The sequence below is a fragment of the Mchenga conophoros genome, linkage group LG13, assembly GCF_057382185.1.
Source record: "Mchenga conophoros isolate Kocher_MC1m ecotype Shallow Benthic linkage group LG13, M_conophoros_male_GT1.1, whole genome shotgun sequence".
Classification (NCBI taxonomy): Eukaryota; Metazoa; Chordata; class Actinopteri; order Cichliformes; family Cichlidae; genus Mchenga; species Mchenga conophoros.
The window spans coordinates 32,879,476-32,898,951 of NC_140538.1; the positions used below are offsets into that span (position 1 = coordinate 32,879,476).

Sequence of the window (19,476 nt, forward strand, 5' to 3'; positions counted from 1 at the left end):
TTGCCCAACCCTAAGTACCACGCCCATGGCTCTGGTACATTGCACAAAGTGGATGGAATACAGAAGGACGACAGCCTTCTTCGACTTTTCCTCAAATGAAGTTGAAGCTTGGACATAGCCGTGTGTTCTAGCAGAACAATGATCACAAACACACATCAGAAGTGATTTTGGACAAAGCAGGCTAACATTAAGCTTCTGGAATGGCCTTCCTAAAGTCTGCCCTCAGCACTAGAATATTTGTAAACTATGCTTACAAGCTGGGTCTGTGCTAAGAAACCAACCAAAACAAGCGTTACCAATTCTGCCAAGACGAGCAGCCTAATATCAGTGAGAAAAACGCCCGAAGCTTGTTAACTGATACCAAAACGTTTCGTTACTTATCCAAGTAATTCACCTGCATGATGAACCAATATTTCTCCCACTGAAAACACAATGTCCAGATGAACAGATTTAACTTTTTGGGGCAAACTGAACAAACTAACGGATGCAACAGGGGCAGACAGGTGTTCACTAAGCTGCAATTGGTTTTTTGACTCACCGTGCACTTTCCGTATCGGCTGTATTTGCGTCCTTGTTCAGAGACGTTGTAAAGGTAAATAAAGTTATCGTGAGATCCGACAGCCAGCATGCTTCCATCTGCAGAGAGAGATAGAGAGGTGCAAGCTGAGATTTGTAGTTCTCTCATAACACCGTTATGATCTTCAGTTTAATGAGTGTCCATGTTCAGGGGCTGCGTCCTGTGGCTGACACCGCATACAAGGTGGAGCTCTGTACAGCATCACAAACATCTGCTCTTGTCACCTAGCAACCACATCAATGACAGCCTACATTCTCAGAAATCTCTTAAATTTATTTACTACTGGAAGCCGTTACACAGTAACATGATATCACACCAAGAGGGCTGCCCATTGTTAGCGAACAGATAAAGATGCTCCGAGGTCAGCCGAAAGCTGGCGACCTCCAGACATCTGTTAGGCACACAGCGTGTTCCAGCCACAGCCCGTGAACAACGTAGCTCCACCCACCAATGGAGAAGCGCATCACTGACAGCTGCTCGTTCCCATCGGTGTGAATCCCCACCAGGTCGTTGGTTTCAGCATCCAGAACGTACCACCTGACAGGGACCAGAGGTCAGAGGTCAGACATACAAGGAAAGGATCTTTGAGTTCAGGTAGAAAAAAAACAAAACTCTGTACTGACTTTCCTGATCGCGTTCCTATGGCGACCACAGCGCCACTTGGATGGAAGTCTGCACAGTGTCCGTGTTCCTGAGGAGGAGAAACATGCGATCACCAATGACCAATCGATAAATAATCAATAAATTGCCTCCCCGTCACCACGCACCTTTTCATCCAGCGTGCGACTCCACAGCAGACTGTGATCGCTCGAGTTCCAGAGGCAGACGAGCCGGTCCTGAGCGCATGTCAGAAACAGGTCTTTGGACGGGTGAGCCGCCAAACCCCACAGCTCGTCTGTGTGGCCCTGAACACATCACAACACAGAGGTACTGAAGTTTTCTGGTCAGTGACGCCATGCGATCATGTGACCTCCTGGTCTGTCGTCACTTCCCGGAGGCGTTTTACTCACCTGGACCTCAACCAGGAAGCCATCGTTGAAAGTTCCTCTCAGGATGAAGTTACGCGACGTCCCGACCAGAAACTCGTCCCCCTTCCCCTCAGACACTGCTCTGATGGTTCCATATTGATCTGGGACCTGTGGGGATCAAACGTGTAGCCTCAGTCACATGGTTGACACTTTAGATTTGTGGAGATTGACGGCCGAGATGATGTCATCACAGCTGAGTTTCATTGAGGTGTGCATGTGTGCTGCGAGACCTCGATCTCACGGTGACGTTGCAGTTCGTGGTCCCACAGGATGATTTTTTGGTCCTTTTTTCCTCCAGTCAGCAGCATGCCGCTCCTCATCCCACACATACAGAAAACACTTCCCTCGTGACCATCGACATGATGAAGTATCCGAAAGGCTGCGTAGACAGACACACACACACACACACAGAGGTGAGTTATCAAACAAAAAAATAAGCTTTGATTAAAGGATTTTTTTTTTTTAACTCTGAAAGTTGAAACAGGACGTGGCTGTTCCTAAATCTGAGAAACGCATCGTTCGTCTGTGACACGTCCTCTGGGGGTCACGTGACTAAGTGTTCAAAGCACAAAAGTGACCTCTGAATGAACAGAAAAGTTATGTTTCAGCCGTGACCACGTCACGCACCTCAAATGTTTTCCCACATTTATTAATCTGAAACTCTGATCATGTGCGATGTCACGTCCAATCATGTTTAAGGCGTCCCGACACAGATTTCTGCTCAGGGACTTTTCTGGACTTCCCCATGTCCTCACTGCTCCCATGGAAGTGCAAGCGGTACATGTTGGTTCTTCATGTTTACACAGGAAGTCAGAAAGTATGTTGCTGCTGATGTTCCTACAGGAAGCACCAACGTGTAACGTTCATGTAGATGAAAACAAACTGCTTTAAATAGGTTTAGTTCCTGCACTCTTTTTACAGAGCAGCTCACAAAACAACCAGCGGGAGGCAGCAGATCATAATGAAAACACTTCCTGTTCCTGCAGATTTCCTCCAAAAACCAAGTTTCCTGTTGCTTGTATGCACCAACGTGCTGCCGAGGGGTAAAAATCCATCTCCACTTTCACTGTCTTTTGTCCCCTTCTCAGAAAAAAAGCGCTCAGAGTAGAATTTCAGTAGAAAATCGTTTAATCCCTGGCATCATGTCTCTAAAAACCAGTTTAACAACATGACAAAAACCATTACTGAAACTGGGCCAACACACACAACCTGTTGTTGTTCTGTGGTTTTTCTGTAGTCGGTTGCTTACAGGACTCTGGAGCTGCTGGTTCTGGTCGGTTTAAATCAAACTCTTCACTCTGACATTTTCTGTGACCTTAAAATCAGCGAGACTGTCATTTGCTTTAGCATCGAACTCTGAAGCTGTAAAACCTGTCGGGATCCGTCTCGTGCAGGGAAACGCTTCAGGGCGGATACCAATGCAAACTCATTAAACAGACCGAGGTTATTTCATTAACAAGGCGAATGCCGTTTTACTCAGGATGAAAATATGCACGTCGTTTCCCTCACAGCGTCTCGGCTTGTTTGTTTCTCTGCTCTGCGGCTGCCCCGTGGCACACACCTGCACGATCTTTATGCAAAACACTGTGAACAACCCCAACCCGATACCTCGAGGCCCCTTCCCGGCCGGGTTCTCCGTGGCGCTCCTGGTCCAGACCAGCAGCCTACCCCCAGAATCTCCAGTGACGATGTCTCCGGTACTCAGAAACGCCAGGCACTGGATGAACTTTGGCTTTTCGTATTTCTAGAAAACAGGAGAAAGCAGGAGAGGAGTGTTGGAGTGAGTTCAAAGAAGGACCCGGGCTTCCTCTAAAGACAAAAAGCTGAGAAAAATCTTTGATTTAAATCAAGTAAAAAGTGTGTAGGTGCAAGTTTAATAAGCTCGATGTTTCTGCTGTGTTTTCATGGATAGCTGCTTTTGTGTTTTGTGGACTCAGCAGCTGTTTCAGGGGATCTGCTGCAGAAATACCACCTTCATATCATCTGTTTAATTCTGTGATAAAGGGTTTTCTTTCTGTCCTCAGCCGGGTGGAGCTTCCTGTTCTCCTGTAGATTTTTACTGATTTTTCCACTAAGAGCAAACAGAGGAAGCGTTCACCATGATCACTTTTTTGACTCCTTTCACTTCATCTGCTGCAGAATCTGTTTATCAGCTCACTGGAATTACGTCACCGAAAGTGAAACCAGCAGAGAAACAGGGGTCCGACTTTTCACACCCGGGGGTCCGTCTGTCTTTGCTCTAGATCCAAACATTTAATCACGTACTCACTTCCTGTCGTCACGTACAGCTCGTTCAGCTCAGCAGGCAGCATCACCAGCTCGTGGTTGTATGCCTCTGACTACACGCTGCTTACAGTTTCCCTCTATCACGCTCCAGATTCACCTTTAACCTCTGCAATGACAACTGTTGTATTTTATCCATCGAGTGAGGCGCGTGTGACATTTTGCCATCGCTGGAAAATAAAATCTTAAGTTATGGTCAAAGAAGTGAATTAGTGAGGTCACAGAGACTTCTGAATCCAAACTGGCACAACCACGCCGAACAACCATCACTGCTTAAACTGCTGTGTTTTCAGCCCCTGCTGGGCGTCACTACACAAACCCCGCCTCTAATCAGCTCGGAGCTCCTTCAGCCTCTCTGCGTCTACACCGCATCTTCTCTGCTGTGTAACCACAGAAAGCTGAGGGTTCTTACTGGAACAAAAAACGAAACACTTTTAGTGCAGCTTCAGTTTAAGATCAGAGACCAACAGGTATGAAACCACTGCTTGCTGTCCATTCAGATCACCTGTACCCACCGTTTATTGTTTATTGGGGCGATCGTGGCTCAAGATCATCTTGTAATCAGAAGGTTGCCGGTTCGAGCCCCGGCCCCGTTGTGTCCTTGGGCAAGACACTTCACCCGTTGCTTACTGGTGGTGGTCAGAGGGCCCGGTGGCGCCAGTGTCCGGCAGCCTCGCCTCTGTCAGTGCGCCCCAGGGTGGCTGTGGCTACAATGTAGCTGCCATCACCAGTGTGTGAATGGGTGTGTGACTGGATGTGTAAAGCGCTTTGGGGTCCTTAGGACCAAGTAAAGCGCGTAAAGCAAATACAGGCCATTTACCATATTGTGTTGGTAATAATAATAATAGTAATAATAACTTTATTTATAAAGAGCTTTCAAAGTTCTGTACAGCTATTTGAAAATAAAAAGGTAGATAAATCGACACATAGCAATTAAAGTTAAAAAGATAAGAATTTAAAAAACGAAATGGGACAGAATTAAGACATGTAGGAAAGGGTGAACAAGTGGGTCTTCAGAGCATGCCTGCCTAATATCTTGAGGGAGGTTGTTCCACAAAAACGGGGCACAAAAAGAAAACGCACACTCTCCAATTGTTTTTTCCTGGCCCTAGGAACCTTTAGAAGGCCAGAGTCCTGAGATCGGGGATGGAACATAAAGATGTAAAAGGTCAGAGAGGTATGAAGGTGCCACACTATTTAAAGCCTTGTAGGTGAGCAGCAGGACCTTAAAATCTGCTCGTAGTTAATGAAGAGATCTCAGTACAGGGGTACAGTTTTCGTTAAAATGCGAGCAGCTGCATTTTGCACCATCTGTAAACCTCTAAAACTTTTCTTTGGTAGCCCAGAAAGGAGAGCGTTACAATAATTGGCGATGTTCCTCAAGTTATCTTTGTTATCTCTTTTACATGAGACTCGAAGGAGAGCACCATGTCGAACCACACACCCATGTTTTTAAATCTTGTCCCTGCAATTTATGACATAGTCGTCAATTTTCAAGATGAAATTTTAGGACACTTATTGACATTTTTGTGGTCCAGTGACCATCAACTCTGTCTTATCAGTATTTAGAAGCAGGAAGTTATCTGATAACCCGAACTTAATTGCAGATAGACAAGATTCTAATTTAGACACCTCAGCACAATGCAAATATTTTTCTTGTAAAACAAAGTGGGGCCTAGCAAAAAAGGTTTGGGAACCACTGGGTTAAAGGAACATAAAGCTGCAGGTAACAATGCGTAACAATGAAAGGTTACATTAAAAGAACACCAAGAGGCAGCAGACACAGAGAATACAGCAATGGTCCAAGTACGGAGCCCTGAGGCACCCCATGGCTCACTGCACAGGTCTCAGAGAGAACTAACAGTCTGACATCTCCCAGACAGGTAGGTTCTCAGCCATGATAAAACATTTCCTGTGACTCCAATAAAATTTTCCAGCCTATCCAATAAAATAGATTGATCCACAGTGTCAAACACAGCACTTAGATAAACATTGCAGAACCAAGAGACGGCGTGTCATGACACCCAGCGTCATCGGTGTGGCTGATAGCGCAGGCATCAGGCAAACATCTTTATTTTCATTGTTCTAAAAGCCTTCGTACACGAAACTGAACACGTTCTAGTATTTGCACGTACACCAAGCGCAAGTTTGTATTTTGGTTTTATTTCAAATAGACTTTATTTGGACAGCAGCTGCTAGTACTGACCAAGGCATTTAAATCTGACATACTGTTACAGACCCCCATCTCAGGGTCAGTCTGTCCCATTTAAACCATATGGTGTTAAATACCGACCTCCCCCGGTGCAATCTTCTTCCCCACCATCAAAGCTCAGCACAGCTTGTTTGGCAACAAATTTGATGGGTCTTTTTTTTGTCAATCACAGGTGCCGATCGTGAATCTATGAGTGCTTAATCAGTGATGAGCACTGTTACAGTTAAACTGCAGAAACTCACCCCAAAGATTCCCTGTTTACGAGCAAGCGCGTTCCCATTCCAGCTCCAGAAAAAGATGTGGGACTTCCCGCAGGTGACGATGGTGTTTTGGTCCGTTGGGTGGAACTCCACAACCAGGACCACATCATTGGTGGTCTGCAAAAACACAGCATTTGAGCACAGGTGGAACACGTTGGAACCGGTAAAAACCAGTGCAGTAACAAAAACGTGGGCTCACCTTGATCTCTGCTATCTTTGACTCCTTTTTCCAATCCCAGACTGTTAACATGTGGTCGTTACTGTCATCAATCACACTCAGGTGCCGACCAGAATCCTGAGAGACACAGCAAGGTTGATGATGCATAGAGCTGCAGGTATGTGAGAACTACAGCTCCCGTGGTGCACCTGGCTGATACTTACAACTTTGGAGAAAGCCAGGGAGCCGACGCCTCGTTCAAACGTTAGCTCACCTATGACGTGGAGCTTGGCCAGACTGACGCTGTCCCAGACATGAACTTGAGCCTGAGAGGGACAGCACCCTTGTCTTAATTGTTTTTATTCATTTATTTAAAAAGTTCTATCCATCAGCAGCTCTCCCGTTAGCCTCGGTTTTCGACTCGTATTTATATTTTCCTTTTGTCTGAAAGTTGACCTTAAAAACGTGGTATGTGTTCTCACCCGTCCATCTTTGTCGACTCCTGCGAGCTGTCCCGTGGCAATCCGGATTTTATCGGGATGGATGGCCAGGCTGACAGAAACAAAAAGAGCAGCTCACTTATCTGTCGCCTCAAACAGCCAATAGGAGAGCAGCAAGTACTATGGAGCTCTTTCTCACCATTTGACGCACTCGCTGTGTCCGAGGTAATGTCTCTGAGTCCGCTCCTCGTAGTTAAACAGAACCACGACCGACGCAATGAAGTAAACAATCTCTCCGGTTGGAAGGAGGTAGATGTTTGCTCTGCAGTCTCTTCCCCGGTAACCGTACCTGCACGAAGTCAAGGAAACACCTGGACAACAGCTGGAGATGTAGTGACATTCACAACAGAGCAGGTGAGGGATGCATGAAGATCTCTGAAGGCCGTGACCTGCTGATGCTTAGACTTTGGTTTTACTGATATACACAGATAACGCTGACCTGCCACACCCGTGGTCTCTCCTGAACTTCCAATACTCTGAATTTTGGCCTGGAATTCTGCATTTAAACACTGAGCTTTTACACATCAGTGTCAGAAAAGTGTTTCACTGCATAACACCTGTTTCATCAAAGCGGCCAATATTTATCACTGCTAAGTGTAAGAGCACTCCCGTGTCCCAGGTGAAGGATACACCCATGCCAGCTTCAGTCTTTCTGGAGGAAGTTCGGTCCGAATGTCGTTGTAGTTCTCCACGTCTGAAGGGATGAACATGGTGATCGGTCGACCACGCATGAACATCTTAATAGCATTCCCCTCTGAAACATTAGACAGACATTCCTCAGACTAGCACAGCAGTCCAACCCCAAAGCATAAATCCCAAACTGCAAAGCTAATCCTGTCAGAGTCTAATGGGTCTAGTTTTTATTGATTTGGCAAATAAATATCGGCATTGAAGCAGATTTGGTTACAGATGTTCTGTCTTTCAGGTGTGACAGTTGTTAGCAGAGGTGAAACAGGCCAAGATCTGAAAGGTGCTGCTGATTTAAGAAGAAAAAAAAAAAGCAAGACAGATGAAGAAACTGAGGCTTTAAAGCTGTGCAGGTGAGGCAGCTCGGGCACGCGTTTGTGTGTGCGCACGGTGGGTGATTTGTCTGATTGGGAGTGTGAATAAATTTATTTTATTACTTTTTCACCTTATATGGGGGTAAATGATGTCAGGGAGTCAAACACAGGTATGACATCACCTGAACAGCCTGAAGGAGTAAGAGCAGGTGTGCGAGCGAGACTGGCAGCATCAAGCAGAGTGTGAGAGAGCAAGAGAGAGAGCTGCGATTGGTGCAGAAACAGGGAGCGCTCATACAGCAGCCGCTAGCACATTAGACCGTTAGCTTGCTCCGACAGATCGTTACGACTTACCAGCTTGGCTGTTTTTCTCTCGAGTTGAGATTTTGGCTGGTTTGAGACAAAGACACGATCACTGAGAAAAACCAACAACAGACAACACAAACAGCAGCAGCACAGCCTCGAAGACAAGAACGCTTTGAAACGTCTCCGAGGCTTTCTGTCCATTTCTACACACGATGATGATGATGATGAAGATGTGTGTGGTGTTTACCTTGGCTCATGACAGGATCTCTGTGCCTGAAAGAAAACAAAGTCTCACCATCAGTTTGTCAATATAAACACACGAAGGCCTGACAGTCCACAAAACAACGTCTGTACCGCGCGCACGCTTTGTGTGTACTGCACATGGGCTATGCGTCTGTACCTCTCTGTGTTCTTCACCACCTTGGCCAGCAGTTTGGAGGTGGACGCAGCTTTCACCAGTTTGTTCCTGTTTTCATCTGAAGTGTCCCAGGTGCTGCTCTGAGAGCGCTCCATCCCTGAGGACCGCTTCACGCTGGGGCCCCTGAACACACATGCACACAGTGAGTATTGCAGTACTAATCGGGGTTCAGCTTGTAAGCAGGAGGAGGAGGAAGAATCTCTGAGTCGTTTGTAGATCTGAAGTTTTATTTTCCTGGATTTTAAATTTAACTTTTGAAGTTTCTCATCTGATTTTTTAGTTTTTTCAATGAATTTCTATGAGACGGCGATCCAGACCAATCAGTCGTCAGAGACCAAACACCTTCTCCTCCAAAGAGCCAGAGGGACAAAGTCAAACATACAACTCGCAGAGAGGTTAGAGCTGGGATACATCAGAAACTCAAGACCCAGGCTGCATGAGGCCTGCAGGAGGAGGAGGAGTTAAAAAGAGGAGGTCCTGGGATAAAGCTGGGATGAGATCACATTAGTAATCATATTAAAACAAGCAGCAGAGACTAAAGAGGAGCCAGGCAGAGTCAAAGGTCACTGCTCCGAAAGACACACAGTCCTTACCACGTCAGAAATCAAAGGTCAGTACTAAGAAGCAGGCTTTGTGGTTATGAATAAAGCTTTGTGAACGCTTTGAGATTAGAAAGCAACAGATACAAAATGAACACCTACTGACCAATCAGATCTCTGGAAACTAGCATCACCTGAAAGATCCCACAGAGCACCGAGGGTCTCTGGGTTTAAGTTCCTCATCTGCACTCAGACAGAAAACTTTTCTACCATTTAAACATAAAAAGCAAACTTAAACTCATCGTGACTTTTTTCTACCTGCTTATTAGTATGGATGTGTGATATGACCAAAATCTCATATCTCAATATAAGACATCTATCATCCCGACAACGATACTTATCACAAAATTTTTACATTTTCTGTAAATTCTGTGAATCTCAGGCAACTCGACTTGCGTGAAGTGTTTTCAGCTATGTGTCGTGTACCTGGAGTCGAGAGTTACATAAGTTGAAACGGCCACAATTTTCTTTGTGAGTATTTATTACACGGCGTGTTCTAAGGTTTATTTTTTAGCACCTGACGGCTCTTTTTAGCTTCTTGTCCGTAAACACTCTGCATATTATTTCACGTAATTCAGTTTATTTTAAAAAAATCTCAGCAGGATCTTCAGCTTTATTGTGAAAGGTTTACGTGGAAAATAAACAAGCGGACGGCGGAGCCACGCGATGGTTTTACCGTTGTTGTAACGACAAAGCATAAAAACAGTCGCTAGTCTGTCCGTAGTGTGGTTATATTAAATATAAGAGAACGAGAGAACTTAGAGAAATTCTACAGTGAAAAACAAAACCATGAAAAAATAAACTGTAAACAGTTTATTTTGCGACACCTCGAAACAAACGATAGCGTAATATGAAATGATAGACGTTTTCATCGAACAGCCCTACTTATTAGCATACACGTCAAATCAGCTGATCAGCAACACCTGTCCATGCTGGTCAGGTGATTCGAGTTTAGGTGGAGCAGAGCAGGACGGTGTGTCCCGGGAGGCAGGGTTAGTAGCTACGTATAGAGTGACATCGGAACAGTGACGTCACAAGCAGGCAGTGAAGCCAAACCGACAAATCACAAAATGAAACCTTTTAGGAGGGGCGTGGCCTTTACTGCTCTCAGAGGAAACAGGTGGTCTCTGTTGCATCTGGGGAGCGGGAGTGGTTGGGGGTGGGTTGGGGGAAAAGGGGACAGGGGATGGGTTTGTATGGTGAGCGATCTCCTCGTGTTCCTGGATCTCCGCCATCTGAGAACGCTGACCATCCTTCTTGTCTGCACCACTGTGGAAAAACCAGTAGCATGAGAAACAGCCTGCTGAGGTTCTGCTGGTTCCACTACGGTTCTGTTGTAGTTCTACTGATGACAGATCAAACAGGCATTCTATTGAGGTTCTAATCTGGTTCTATTGGTTGTCTGCAGCTGCTCACTGACTCGATCTATCAGCAAGTCTTCAGGTACCTTCAGGTGAACGGGCGCTCTGGAGCAAGCATACAGGTCACGTCATAAACTGTGGTGTGACTAGAGATGGGTACCGGTTAGGGTTAGGCCATAATGGCACCGGATCTGATATAAACGGTAGTAACCAGACCGAAAAGCAGCGCACATTTCGGTGCTTTTTTTCCCCCTGAGATGTCACACACTTTGGATTCTAGCCAATCATTTTACCTTTCCGAGGATAGTAGGCGGGCCCAGGTGTGCGTTCTTTTAGAGCAGAGCTACAGATTAAAAACGCCCAAGGCGAAGCGGTCAAAGTCTGGCTGTACTTCACAGCAAAAGATGCAAACTCAGCAGCCTGCAACAAGTGCTTTAAGCTGATACTGTCAAAGGAGGTAACACCTCAAATCCGATGAAACACCTGGTGACGCATAGCGTTTTTTAAAAGCACCGTATTTGATAGCTTGCTGCGAGACCTCATATCGAGCACATCTACTGTGGGTGGGTTGCCTGTTATCGACCTGGAGTTAGCAACATCCCCCAAAAACCCGAAGAGGAGAGTCCTGGCCCCTAGCCCTGCCAGTGTAGCAGAAATGATGACGGGTGATGATGGCAGCAGCAGCTGTTCTCTGTGTGAGTGGCTTAATGTTGTTCGTGTGTAATTTACGTTGAGTAGGCTAACCACGTTATTACATTAATGCACGTAAGGTGAACTAGCAAACACCGTCGTAGTTACATGCGGCTGTCTTCTTGTTTGATGGCAGGTACTACCTTCACCCTGGCCAAAAAGGCTAAAATGACCAAAGAAAAAGTGGAAAACAGCTAAACATGAGAGGTTTTTGGACAAAGTTTGTGTTTTTTTCCATTGTTTAAGCACTGCTTCCAGCCAAGAGTGATACCATAAATCCCCTATAGCTGCAGAAAAGGCTAACATTGTTATCGTTTTACAAAAAAAAAACAGCTGAACATGAGAGGTTTTTGGACAAAGTTTGTGATCTCCATTCAGACCGTTTAAGCACCGTTAAAGCACCGACACTGTTTCAAAAGTACCAGTTTGGCACCGGTATCGGATAAAACCTAAACGACACCCATCCCTAGGTGTGACCTGACATAAATCTGTGTTCCTGGCATCCGCTTGCACGTGTTGCGGCGTTTTTACCTCTTGGCGGCAGACGACACAGTCTCCTTCCTGGTGACGGAGGTGGAGTCTCTCTTACGTGCGGATGTGCCTCCGTTGGCAATGCAGGACATGGAGTAGGCTTCACGCAGTGCAGCTCCACCTGCAGGGGGCAGGACACGACACAAGACTGCAGATTAAAAAGTCTTACGGGCTAATTTCACACCTCCACACATAAAGTTTTAACAAACACACTCACCCTTCCCACCGTGCTGCTTCTTGCTCGCAGAGGCCGCCGAGTCCTCAGAGGCAGCAAGGCGACGAAGGACGTCGGCGAGCGCCGCTTTCATCACTGTCAGCTCGTCCTCCTGCTGCTGGACACGAAGCTCAAGAGAAGACAGACGGTCGTTGACGTCCGATACACTGGCGCCGGACATACTGTCATCTACAGGGACACGGAAGCACGAAGTGAACACAAAGCAAACAGGAAGGTTTGGTTTGGTTTAAATGGCGACTGGGGCAGGAGAGCTGCTCGCAGGCGGCCGCTGTAAAAACCCACGAGCGAAGCTTCAGCGGGAGAAAAGTCAGATTTGTGAATTCAGGTTGACCATCTCACCATGATTGCTGTTCCAGCTAGGGCTGCTCAATTAATCGAATTTTAATCACGATTATGATCTGGGCTTTCAACGATCATTAAAAATGACTGAGCCGATTATTAGCCCCTCCCTGGGTGCTTTACTCTCGCGCTGCTCTGTGTGGCAAATCGAGCGCACCTCTCTGCATTTCGAACACGTGTCACAACAATTAAGAGCAGCGGTCTCCAACCTTTTTTGCGCCACGGACCGGTTTATGCCCGACAACATTTTCACGGACCGGCCTTTAAGGTGTCGCGGATAAATGCAACAAAATAAAACTAGTACCGGTATCGGAAAAAAAAGAAGATTTATTCATAACACACGTGAAAAGACCCAGAAAAAACGAGTAAACGATAAAAACAATAACAAAATAACGCTGAAAACCGATAAAAACCCAGAAAACTATACATTTCACACCTGAGCCTCAACTCTCGCGGCCCGGTACCAAACGACTCACGGACCGGTAGGGGTGGGGGAAAAAATCAATACTGTGTAGTATTGTGATATTTTGTTTGCTAATAATGTATCGATACAGGGACAGCAGAAATCGATATGTTGTTACAAAAAAGTTTTCGTGGACTGGAACTCTGACTTCAGAGCATGTTGATCCTTTTTCTGAGCAAGAATCCTGACATTCCTTCACTCCCCAAATGTGTTTAACTTTTTTTTTTGGCAGCAATAAACATGACCGTTTACTTATTTTAATTTAAGACATGTTTTATTTTAAATTTTTATTTAATTCAATTTTATTTTATTTTAATTAAGTTTAAAACTTTTTTTATTTAATGTAAAATTATATTTTGTTTTAATTTACTTTCAAATTCTTCAGTTGCTGAAGGGGCTGCATAGTTTTCATAAATTGCATAGTTCAGAATAGCTATAATTGTACCAGATGGTTGCATCCAGTTAAGTTGGACTAGACTGTAATACAAACCGTTCAGTTTGTCAACAATAAAACTGACTGAAATGAGAGAAAGACTGAGTGTGAGACTTTGTTATTAGATAAAATGAATATTGATAAAGTTTACCTTTATGTACAGAATCTGAATATTGCAAAATATTTTTAAAAATTGCAATAATATCGTATCGTGCGTTAAGTATTGTGATAATATCGTATCGCGGGATGTATGGTGATTTCCACCTCTACGGACCGGTACCGGTCCGAGGCCCGGGGGTTGGGGACCGCTGATTAAGAGGACCCGAGGGAAGCTCGGAAAGCAAAGCAGAAGTTATTTGGAGAGGAGAGTGACTGCCGTTGGTTGAAAAGAGAGGTAAAAAAAACTTCAGTGGTGTGGAAGCATTATGGGTTCATGGAGTCAGACTGGATCAAGTAGACACAGTGTGTAAACTTTGCTACAGTGTAGCTGCACCACAGAGCAACACTGCAAAGTTCACTAAACATAGATGTTTACATTTTTCATTTATTTTTATATTGCAAACATTTGCACTGTTATCAGTATTTGCACTATATATTGCACTATTTTATGACAATCTTTAAAGTCATTATTCAATACATTGTTATTGTTAAATAAATATCGTCAAATAATCGAGATCTCAATTTCAGTGAAAATAATCATGATTATCATTTTTGCCATAATTGAGCGGCCCTAGTTCCAGCCTCATCTACTTAGCCACCAATGCAAAAGCAGCACGTTGAATGACACGCCAAGCAACAACACACTGACCCATTGTGGGAAAAATGGAGGTCGAACATGTTTGGGATTCCAATGAAGCAGAAAATCTACGTCTGTGAGGACCATTTCAGTTAGGGTTGGGATTCAGCCAATCAACACTGACGCTTCTGCTCTAGGACCCCCCCCCCAAAGCTCCATGACCTCAGACTCGTGTATATACAATCAAGATCCAAGATTCTTTATTTGTCACGTGCATGGTTATACAGGTATAACACGCAGTGAAATGTGACCTGATACGCTCCTCAACTGTGCAAAGAAAAAAAAGAGACTACTAATCGAAACCAAACGCGCACTCTCTGCGCTTGCTCCAGGAGGCTGACTGTCCTGCACTCGACCTGGAGGAGGGCAGTCGAACTCAGCTGATCTGTTTATTTGAAGATGGACGAAGAGCCTCGTGATCATAACCTGAAGCGTACAGGTATTTCCCCAAAAGTTGATTCTGTTCATCTGGACGTTCTCAGTGGGAGAAACGTTTCGTCATCATCAGGTGACTCCTTCAGTCTCAGCTGACTGCAAGCTTCCCCAACCTTATAAACAGGACATTTGCACAAAGACTGAAACCAGCACCACTGAAGGAAGAGCATATTGCATACTAATGATCATAAACTGACCTACCAGCCCATTCATTCAGTGGTGCTGGTTTCAGTCATTGTTCAGATGAACTGAGAACATCCAGCTGAACAGAATCAACTTTTGGGGAAATACCTGTACGCTTCAGGTTATGATCACGAGGCTCTTCGTCCATCTTCAAATAAAGAGATCAGCTCCAGGTTGAGTGCAGGATGGTCAACCTCCTGGAGCGAGCACAGAGAGTTTGGTTTGGACATGAGCTCAAAGAAAAAGCTTCTGAAACAAATGTATTTCGTCTCTAATGTTAGAGAAGAAATATGGAGCAGCGCAGAGGTCAGTGCGCGATCGTCCTCTGAGATGATCGAACAAAAGTGTAATAATGAACTTTACCACCTCAATGCAGCAGGTAGAAACTGATGTTCACCAGGAAACTACAGCACAGTGCGACCTTCAAAGATCACATGACAGAAAACACCAGACACGGAGAGCAAAGCTCACCCTTCGCACCAGCACCACGACACACACTTCAAAATGAACTTAAACCAGACGCATTGTTTCTTCGCGCTTCCTTCAAACCTGAACTTGAAGATGGTTCTTATTGAAACACTCAGCCAGTCTGAGCGTGCTCAAAGTGTGGGGCTCGGCGGTGGTTTGGTGCTCCTTTCGCCCCTAGCAGAGGTGCGCCTCATAGCACTTCTGCAGAAAGCAGCTTTGAGCTCTGAGCCAAGTTCTCTGTTATTCTTTCACAATCACACTAAATAATCGCGCTCAGGATTTCAGAGCCATGTTCAACAAAACGCAGACGCCTTCGTGTTTGCACTGAAGCACACATCCTCCTGACCTTCCTTCAGCTTCCTGAGGCAGGAAAACGCCAAGGCAGGAAGATGGCCTATGACTGGACTGAGAGAGAAACACAGACCCAGCAGGACCTGCTCCCAGCACCCACGGAGCCCAGGAGGAGCGAGTAAGACCAATAATGGCGCCCAAACCTGCAGTGCATGTGGACGGGACACCCGTGTTCACACATGGTTACATGAACAAATAAACCCTGAAAGGTTCAACTCCACTGTTTTTAATGTTAATAAAGAAACACTAAACTTCATTTCCTGAGTAAATCTGAACAGCTGAGCTTAAATGTATGTAACTCTAACACGCATGTGCACGCGCGCACACACACACCGAGGTGTGAGGAGTGAATCAATAAGTCATTTCCTGAGTCTTTGTTCCGCAGATCAGAGTCCACGCGTGTGTGTACACACACACACACACACACACACACAGTGCGGTGTCTAAATTGTGGTTTGCGGCCCTGCGGTTGAAACAAAGCCGAATGTACATTTCTGAGCCCGTCTTGGCTCTCACCCCCCCCCCCCCCCTCAGGAGGTCTCCTGCAGGAGGTCCGGTTCTGCAGAGCCTCCTTCAGAGGAGGCCGTTGGTTTTGTGGCCCTGCAGATGCCGGAGGGGCGGTGCATACTCTCTGATAAATACACCAGTGACACGTGTAAAGCCGCCACAGGCGCGTGCGGCTCCCGCCACCCCGCGGCAGCGCGGACAGGAGAGAGGGCGCCGCTCGGGGCTCGCGCGGCGGCCGGACTCACCCAAACTGCCGGCGAAGCCGTCCATTTTCCGGGAGAAAAAGCGGGAGTGGGGCCGGAGGCCTGCGGGAGGCTCCGCGCACACTGCGGGCCTCCGTCCGGGTTTTCACCGCCGAGACGAGCCGAGCTGCGTCTGTCCCCGCCGAGCCGCCTGCCGGATCTGCCGGTCCACAGGCCGAAGATCCCCCGCTTCGCTGCGGGCCGAAGGAGCAGAAGTGGCCGAGAGAGGAGCGAGATGAGCCGCGGAGCTGCAGACGGACGGACCGACGAGCATGCGCGTTTCCGACTCCGCCTGCTCTGGCAGCGCGCGCTTCGCCGGGAGGAGCGGGGGGTGGGGGGGAGCAGGAGCCTGAGGAGGTTCGGGTTTCAGAGCCACTGCTTCCTGTTCAGGTGCTGCAGCGCCGTCCAGCGGGCTCACCGCGCCATCACATGCCCGCTCAGGAGTCCGTGCCAGAGTGCTCTTGAGCACCTGTGAGTGACACACACGACCCAAGTACAAGGGCTCTGACGTCACACAGGAGGTAATCAATAAAACGTCTCTGGAGCGCCTTACATAGTTTCAGCCAATGAGTGAGCCTCCCAGGTAAGGGGGCGGAGTAAAGACTCCGCTTCCTCCAACAGCAGCGATGATGATCTCCAGCATTCATCTCGGAGATGTCGCGGGTCAGAACCACGTGACTGACTCACATCCTGTTTATGTGAAACACATTAAAGAAATCAGCTGTGATCAGGTGGCTGCAGAGGCTCCGTGTTCATGCAGAGGAGCACGTGTCAGCGCTGACCGTGACGTTTATCTTTAAAACATATTTCAAGTTGTTCAATTCCAATGAACAGCTTGAAATGGTAAAATGCTGAGTGGTGAACTGACAGAGGTTAAAAAAGGTAAGGTTATCCAAAACTGGAAAATAATGTACTTTTCTGGATTACTTCCCCCTCTGTCTGCATTAAAGCAGTGTTGGAACACCATACCATACCCTTGTGAGCATCAGCTGGACGGTATTGTAGTGCAGAAAGTAGTGTGTTGCTACAGAAATAATGAGAAAAAGGTGATTAACGATGGAAGACAACAGACCATCATAAAAATGTAGGTCTGTCCGACAGAGAAATTGCAAAGAAAGTCAAGGTGTCAGTGAGCACGGTTTCCTTCGCACTCAGAAACAAACTGACAGGAAGAGGTCTATGGGCTCAAAATGTGGTCATAAATATTTTGTACTTGTAAAAAAGATTTGTGTGGACTTAGCCAAAAAAAAAAAGTATGAATTTTGACCCTATTTTTCTTCCTTTCATCTGATTGGTCAATGTCATGTCAATCACAAATGTAACAATCCAATCAGAGAACAGCTGGGTTTGGCTGCCGGAGGGGCGCTTTTTTGAACTGCAGGTCCTTGAAGGGTGATACAGTTTGGAGGATCGCTATATAAATATCCGATAGCAGCTAGGTCCCCTAACTTTCAGCAGCTGTTGAAAGGAAAAAGTTGTGCTATATCAGTGGTTAGAAATACCATTATTACTTTAGGATTAGTTTAACACAAAGTCAGGGCTGACCCAGGACCATTGCTGTGAGTCACAGTGCGCAGCATAAAGGTCCTTTCACATCGGACGCAGGATGTGCTGCTAATGCTAACTGCTAACTAAAAGCAAAGGATCCAGAATTTGTTGCTGGCTGCTGAGCTCTGTGGGTTTTTGCAGCAGCTCTACCTGTACTAGATGCACCTGCTCCTTGTCTTTTCTATCTCTGACTTTATTAGTGATGTGCGGATCGATACTGAAATATCGATTCCTCCGATACCAGTCATTTATGTTCTAGAATCGATACTCAGGAAAGGAAATCAGTGGTATCGCACATCACTAGACTTTATGTCCTCTACAAGAGTTTGGTTTTTTTTGCTGGTTCTTCAAATGTTCAATAAAAACATGTATGCTAATTCATAACGAAGAAAGCTTTGTAATGAAGACTGTCATTTCCAAAACACTGCCCGCCCCCACCCCGCGGTCCGCAGCGCTGTTGAAAAGGCTGTGGAAGTCCCTGTATTAAACACGTAGACCTGTGACACAAAAATCACCACACTCGGATGACCACAGACGGTTTTCCTTAGTGGTGATGAAGGAAAACGCTGGGTTGGCATGTAAAAGGGCATTTATTCCCTTCAAAGACCTGCAGTTCAAAAAAAGCGCCCCTCGACAGCCAAACCCATCTGTTCTCTGATTGGATTGTTACATTTGTGATTGACATGACATTGACCAATCAGATGAAAGGAAGAAAAATAGGGTCAAAATTCATACTTTTTTTTTTGGCTAAGTCCACACAAATCTTTTTTACGCACACACAAATTCTTTTTACACATACAAATCTTTTTTACAAGTACAAAATATTTATGACCACATTTTGAGCCCATAGAGTTCTAGCAGACCCAGAGACACAACTGAAACACAGGCCAAGTTTCGGAGCGTTAACAGCTTGATAGGCGGCTCACAGGACAACATGAAGAAGTTATTATGGAGGAATCAACATTTGAACTCTTTGGTTCTTCACACAGGATCTTTGTACGCCGTGGAGAAGATGAAAAGACGGTTCCACAGTGTGTGGCATCGACTGTCAAACATGGAGGAGGAAGTGTGATGGTCTCGGGCTGTTTGCTGATCCAGGGTCAGTGACTACCACAGCATTCTGCAGTGCCATGCAGTACCCTCTGGTATGCACCTAGTTGGTCAGGGGTTCATCCTACAGCAACATAATGACCTAAAACACAAGACCAGGCTGTGCCAAAACTACCTCAGGAAAAAAGAACAAGATGGTGAGCTTGTAAACATGGAGTGTCCAGCACAGTCTCCAGACTTAAACCCCATCAAGCTGGTTTGGGATGAACTGGTCATCCCAAACTGCTCTCATGATTTCCCCAGCTTAAAAACAGAATAGAATACAACAGGCCTTTGTCATCGTTCACGTACAATGCAATCCTAATTTTACATGTGAAATCTAAGCCTAACCCTTATGTTTGAGACAAAACGTACGGAAACACAAACTAAAGATCTAAACACACTCAGCCTGCTGATGGGCCTGATATTAGTTACCTATAGCATTACCATTACTGGATAAAAAT

General features: G+C 45.9%; 1 protein-coding gene across 3 annotated transcripts in view; it reads right to left on the bottom strand.

The window, feature by feature from the left end:
- Positions 1–16,864, bottom strand: part of eml4 (EMAP like 4) — a 28,068-nt gene extending 11,204 nt beyond the window's left edge. Inside the window, exons 1-20 of one of the 3 annotated variants that reach the window (XM_085243037.1) lie at positions 16,379–16,863; positions 12,141–12,326; positions 11,924–12,044; positions 10,419–10,610; positions 8,725–8,865; positions 8,572–8,597; positions 8,373–8,408; positions 7,648–7,771; positions 7,157–7,306; positions 7,000–7,069; positions 6,742–6,843; positions 6,560–6,655; positions 6,343–6,477; positions 3,214–3,349; positions 1,836–1,984; positions 1,588–1,713; positions 1,345–1,482; positions 1,201–1,268; positions 1,026–1,114; positions 539–636 (exon numbers count right to left, since the gene is read on the bottom strand). In XM_085243037.1, the coding sequence (XP_085099163.1) occupies positions 539–636; positions 1,026–1,114; positions 1,201–1,268; positions 1,345–1,482; positions 1,588–1,713; positions 1,836–1,984; positions 3,214–3,349; positions 6,343–6,477; positions 6,560–6,655; positions 6,742–6,843; positions 7,000–7,069; positions 7,157–7,306; positions 7,648–7,771; positions 8,373–8,408; positions 8,572–8,597; positions 8,725–8,865; positions 10,419–10,610; positions 11,924–12,044; positions 12,141–12,326; positions 16,379–16,403 (2,208 nt within the window). In that variant the 5' untranslated portion in view covers positions 16,404–16,863. Of the gene's footprint in view, positions 1–538; positions 637–1,025; positions 1,115–1,200; positions 1,269–1,344; positions 1,483–1,587; positions 1,714–1,835; positions 1,985–3,213; positions 3,350–6,342; positions 6,478–6,559; positions 6,656–6,741; positions 6,844–6,999; positions 7,070–7,156; positions 7,307–7,647; positions 7,772–8,372; positions 8,409–8,571; positions 8,598–8,724; positions 8,866–10,418; positions 10,611–11,923; positions 12,045–12,140; positions 12,327–16,378 lie in introns of all 3 variants that reach the window. The other 2 variants (XM_085243038.1, XM_085243039.1) reach the window with 2 other exon arrangements.
- Positions 16,865–19,476: the final 2,612 nt, after the last annotated feature.